Source organism: Primulina eburnea, chromosome 10, assembly GCF_022965805.1.
Source record: "Primulina eburnea isolate SZY01 chromosome 10, ASM2296580v1, whole genome shotgun sequence".
Lineage (NCBI taxonomy): Eukaryota > Viridiplantae > Streptophyta > Magnoliopsida > Lamiales > Gesneriaceae > Primulina > Primulina eburnea.
In genome coordinates, this window is record NC_133110.1 from 86,721 (window position 1) to 91,402 (window position 4,682).

The window sequence follows — 4,682 nt, forward strand, 5'->3', positions numbered from 1 at the left end:
TGCATAACTGATAATTATGTATTCTCTTTTTCAATGAGAAATTTTTGAAAAAATTAAAATTTTGTGTTCGGTTCTCATATCGTTAAGCATTTATCAATTAAGTTATCAATTAATTGAAATAATATACATATATCGCCAACACATGTCAAGAAAAACGAACTTAATTATTAGAAATGTAAATTGCTCGTTTAATTTTGTGGAGAATCAAATATTTAATTTCGCTTTCCTCTTTCCATACCAAAACAACACATGTCACTCGAGAATTCAAGAAAATTGTCGCCTGCAAAGTTGGTAAAAATTCCCCAAGGAACCCAATTCCCTGTTTCGCGTATGAAAAGCATGGACCAGGTTCCAAATGGGATTGTAGAAGAACGAACAATATATTGTTGGAACCTATATGGTAGCACTTCGAAAGTCTGAAATTGATTCACGAAAGCCTTTAATTTGATTTTATCTTGTCTGAAACTTCAGCTGTCTGAATAACTTTTATAAGCCTTTTGAACTTTCCTGCTGTACTTAAGCCATTGATTTCTTCGATCAAGCTCAGTAATGGATAACAAAAAGAATTGGAGAATACCTCTGATCTTCATATTCTTCGAGGACGCGCGGTATTAATTCCTTTCCTTTTAATCTACCCTGAAATCTCTCAAGTTCTATGAATTTGTAAATGATGAGTTTTAATCCGTTTAGAAAGTCAAGATTTTGTTCAGACATAAGCATGCATGGTCATACGAGCTGATGAGTTTCATGTGTATTTTTCTTAATTATATATGGTTCCGCATCTTGGAATCAGAAAATCTCAGGACTCCTGAGAAGTTGAATGATTTTTCTTCATTCTCATTTAACTCGTGGGATTAGAATATGATTTTTTCGTGTACGTTTTCAAGCAGATCAGTGTTTAAATTGGATGATCTCGGTACAGAAATAGCAAGAATCGCTCTCCCTGCAGCACTAGCTTTGACAGCTGATCCTATTGCATCACTTATAGATACAGCATTCATCGGCCAAATAGGTAACAACTTCAAATATAAAATTTAATTTCTGCATATTTTTAGATAGAAATGGTCCGGAAAAAGTCGTCCCTTGAATGAATATATATAATCCCGTTTCTTGAACATGATATTTGGCTCTTCTGCCTGATTTGAAAAGTGAACTAAAAGAGTTTTCCCCCTAAATGTACAGGTCCAGTTGAACTTGCTGCTGTGGGAGTTTCCATTGCTTTATTCAATCAAGTATCAAGAATCGCTATTTTCCCTCTTGTCGGTGTAACGACCTCTTTTGTTGCCGAGGAAGATACAATAACAAAAGCCATTCACGACACCCATGATTGTGAAATCTTGGAGAACGGTTCATCCAATCTTGACCGTGAAAATAAAATCTTGATACCACAGGAAGGTACTAAACTAGATTACTAGAAATCACACAATTTTCCGAAGTTCTCTAAAAATTTTGTAGCATGTTTCCGCATTTAGATCCGGATGAGAGAATGTACAAGATGCAACAAGAAGACAACTTTGAAGCAGTGGAAATAAAGCATCAAAAGAAGCAGATACCCTCGGCTTCTTCAGCATTGATTATTGGTGGCGTTCTAGGTTTCATTCAAGCTGCATTTCTCATTGTTGCAGCGAAACCATTATTGAATTTCATGGGACTCAAATCTGTAAGTAGAAGTCAAGAAAAAATTGAAATCAAGTTACTTCACTAATTGTATACAATTAAATAATATCTATTTGATTTGTGTCGTTTCACGTTCCCTTAAACTTTTTTGAAGAATTCACGTTTCTTATTTAGGACTCAAAAATGTTGTACCCAGCCCAACAGTACTTGAAACTAAGATCACTAGGTGCTCCTGCTGTGCTATTATCTTTGGCTATGCAAGGTGTTTTTCGGGGATTCAAGGACACAAAAACTCCACTTTATGCTACAGGCAAGCGTATTATAAGCATAAAACATCATTTTATAAGATCACCGAGTCTGGTTTTATCAATCTTGAAATGATGCTCGAATTTTGGATACAACATAGTGGCAGGAGATATCACTAATATAATATTGGACCCCGTATTCATATTTGTATTCAAAATGGGCGTGAGGGGTGCAGCCATTTCACATGTTATCTCTCAGTAAGTACTCTCCCTTCAGACCAACCTCAAGAACAGTTATTCGGGTGCTCGCTGTACTATAAACTGAATGATAATCTTACAATGTCACTGTTTTCAGGTATTTAATTTCATTGATACTCTTCTGGAGACTGAAAGAACAAGTGGATCTTATTCCATCTAATCTCAAGTACCTTCCATTTTGTCGTTTTCTCAAAAATGGTAAAGCTAGGGTGTGATCTCTTATTGCTTCAGACTTGGTATTAAGGCATGTTTTATGTTATTGTAACATTCTTGTATAAATTTCCAACATAGGATTCTTGTTACTTACAAGGGTCATAGCCGTTACATTCTGTGTAACTCTCGCTGCATCAATGGCTGCAAGAATGGGATCGACTCAAATGGCCGCGTTTCAAGTATGCTTGCAGATCTGGCTAGCCACGTCTCTTCTAGCCGATGGCTTGGCCGTTGCTGGACAGGTGATGCTGCAGCTTTCATTTAGAAAGGCTCGGTTACAGATCATTTTGTGTAAATAAGAAACATTAAGCATGAAGTGATCTTGATTCTTTCAGGCAATTCTTGCAAGTGCATTCGCAAGAAATGATTACACTTGTGCAGCTGTCACAGTATCAAGAGTCTTGCAGGTACTAATCAACCCCACGTCACCAACTAAATTCTTGGCCATGACTAAAATATATTGTTGCAGTTGGGACTAGTTCTAGGATTGTTTCTTGCTGCGTTTCTTGGAATTGGTCTACATTTCGGAGCAAGATTGTTCACTGATGATGTTGATGTTATCCATCTTATTAGTGTTGGAATCCCGGTACATATTCAACTACCCTATATGATAATTTAACTTTACTCATTCAGTATAATTATAATAGAGGAGAAACGATACAGTTTGTCGCAGCAACACAACCAGTCAACGCCTTAGCATTTGTTTTCGATGGTGTAAACTTTGGAGCATCTGATTTTGCATATTCTGCACACTCAATGGTATGTTTTCCAGTTGTTTAAATAGGAAAATAACAAAATCTATAATTGAAGCTATTGTCCTGCAGGTCACAGTAGCAATATTCAGCATTGTGTTTTTGCTCATTCTTTCATCGAGTAATGGATTTGTGGGAATTTGGATTGCTCTCACCATTTATATGTGCCTCAGAGCATTTGCTGGATTTTGGAGGTGAGCTGTTTGCATAGAACCAGCATGTTGAATTTTACTCATGAAAACCGTTCTTCTGGGATCCCATTAAAACTATATATTTAACATACATAACTTTTGATGTATGTGATTCGAATAAATGGATTTTTGTGTAACATCTCTTTTGTTATGTTTGCAGAATAGGGACGGGAACAGGACCTTGGAAGTTTCTTGGGAGATGATTAATTGTTTTTCTTTGGGTGGCAGATGATTAACTGTTGATGTTGAAGAAAGTGTCTCCCAAATCTTAGACACGTGAGGGACCGGTGACTGAGATGAGCTGAGGATAAGAATTGAATTGTTGACAGTTGCAACAACCCAAACCAACTAAGGGGTACCAGCAGTAAAGAAGGGAAAGACTTAGTTGGGTCAATATAAATATATCTGAGGGCTCTTGAGAGAAAAAAACAAGAAGATATCCCTACTGTCTTGAAGAGTAAAAGAGATAGATTATTCAAAAGAGACTTGTATAAGAGAGTCTGAGGTGTGAGTGTGTAATCTTCTTCAGTGTGTGTAATTTCCTCTTTGTACGGTTGTTGTGATCAATAAAATCCAACAGGTTGTGCTCCGTGGATGTAAGCCATTTCGGCTGAACCACGTAACTCTCGTCGTGTTCCAAATTCTCTTGAATCATTGCATGTGTTATTTGTGAACATTGAAACCATTACTGTGAGATTGTTATATCGTGTATAACCAACAATTGGCGCCGTCTGTGGGAACAAAGACACGACCCGACACGAATAACAATCAAGAAGATGGGATCTATGAAATACGACATCGAAAAGTTCACAGGGAAGAACGATTTTGGCCTGTGGAGAATCAAAATGCGAGCAATACTGATTCAACAAGGTTTGGAGGATGCATTGAAAGGGGAAGAAGCCATGATAGGTGATCCGAAAGAAAAGACTCAAAATCTTGCGAAGGCACAAAGCGCAATTATTCTATGTCTCGGAGACAAACCATTGCGTGAAGTTTCCAGAGAAGTATCAGCGGCAGCTATGTGGACTAAACTCGAATCACTCTACATGACGAAATCACTTGCCAACAGGTTGTACATGAAACAGAAGTTATATTCGTTCAAGATCCTTGATGAGAAGAAAATCTCTGATCAGATTGATGAATTCATCAAGATCTTGGATGATCTGGAAAATATCGAAGTTAAATTGGAAGGAGAGGACAAGGCATTAATCTTGTTAAACTCTCTCCCAACTTCATATGAAAACTTCAAAGATGCACTTCTCTACGGCAGGGAGCAATCAATCACATTGGAGGAAGTACAATCAGCAATAAAGGCCAAAGAATTACAAAAGGGAATGAACTCACAAACCAGTGGGCAAGGTGAAAGCCTCAATGCAAGAGGGAGACCCGCTAAAAGACAGCAAAGA

General features: G+C 37.4%; 1 protein-coding gene across 2 annotated transcripts; it reads left to right on the top strand.

Moving 5' to 3' along the window:
- The first annotated feature begins 271 nt into the window (after positions 1 to 271).
- On the top strand, positions 272 to 3,700 carry LOC140803538 (protein DETOXIFICATION 42-like). Of its 2 annotated transcripts, none has more exons than XM_073159444.1 (13): positions 272 to 608; positions 891 to 1,016; positions 1,187 to 1,395; positions 1,473 to 1,660; positions 1,792 to 1,927; positions 2,024 to 2,120; positions 2,218 to 2,318; positions 2,412 to 2,575; positions 2,669 to 2,740; positions 2,803 to 2,919; positions 2,997 to 3,092; positions 3,158 to 3,279; positions 3,437 to 3,700. In XM_073159444.1, the coding sequence occupies exons 1-13, from the start codon at positions 550 to 552 to the stop codon at positions 3,477 to 3,479; spliced, it is 1,530 nt and encodes a 509-aa protein (XP_073015545.1). In that variant the 5' UTR covers positions 272 to 549; the 3' UTR covers positions 3,480 to 3,700. The 2 variants fall into 2 exon arrangements, with proteins under 2 accessions (XP_073015545.1, XP_073015544.1); XM_073159443.1 differs by having other exon boundaries at positions 891 to 1,012; positions 1,183 to 1,395; positions 3,437 to 3,695.
- Positions 3,701 to 4,682: the final 982 nt, after the last annotated feature.

Excerpts from the sequence above, each read along its gene's own strand:
- LOC140803538 (XM_073159444.1), top strand. The coding sequence starts at position 550 with ATGGATAACAAAAAGAATTGGAGAATACCTCTGATCTTCATATTCTTC. Across the intron at positions 2,121-2,217 it reads ATTTCACATGTTATCTCTCA|GTATTTAATTTCATTGATAC; the intron begins GTAAGTACTCTC and ends CACTGTTTTCAG. Across the intron at positions 2,920-2,996 it reads TTATTAGTGTTGGAATCCCG|TTTGTCGCAGCAACACAACC; the intron begins GTACATATTCAA and ends GAAACGATACAG.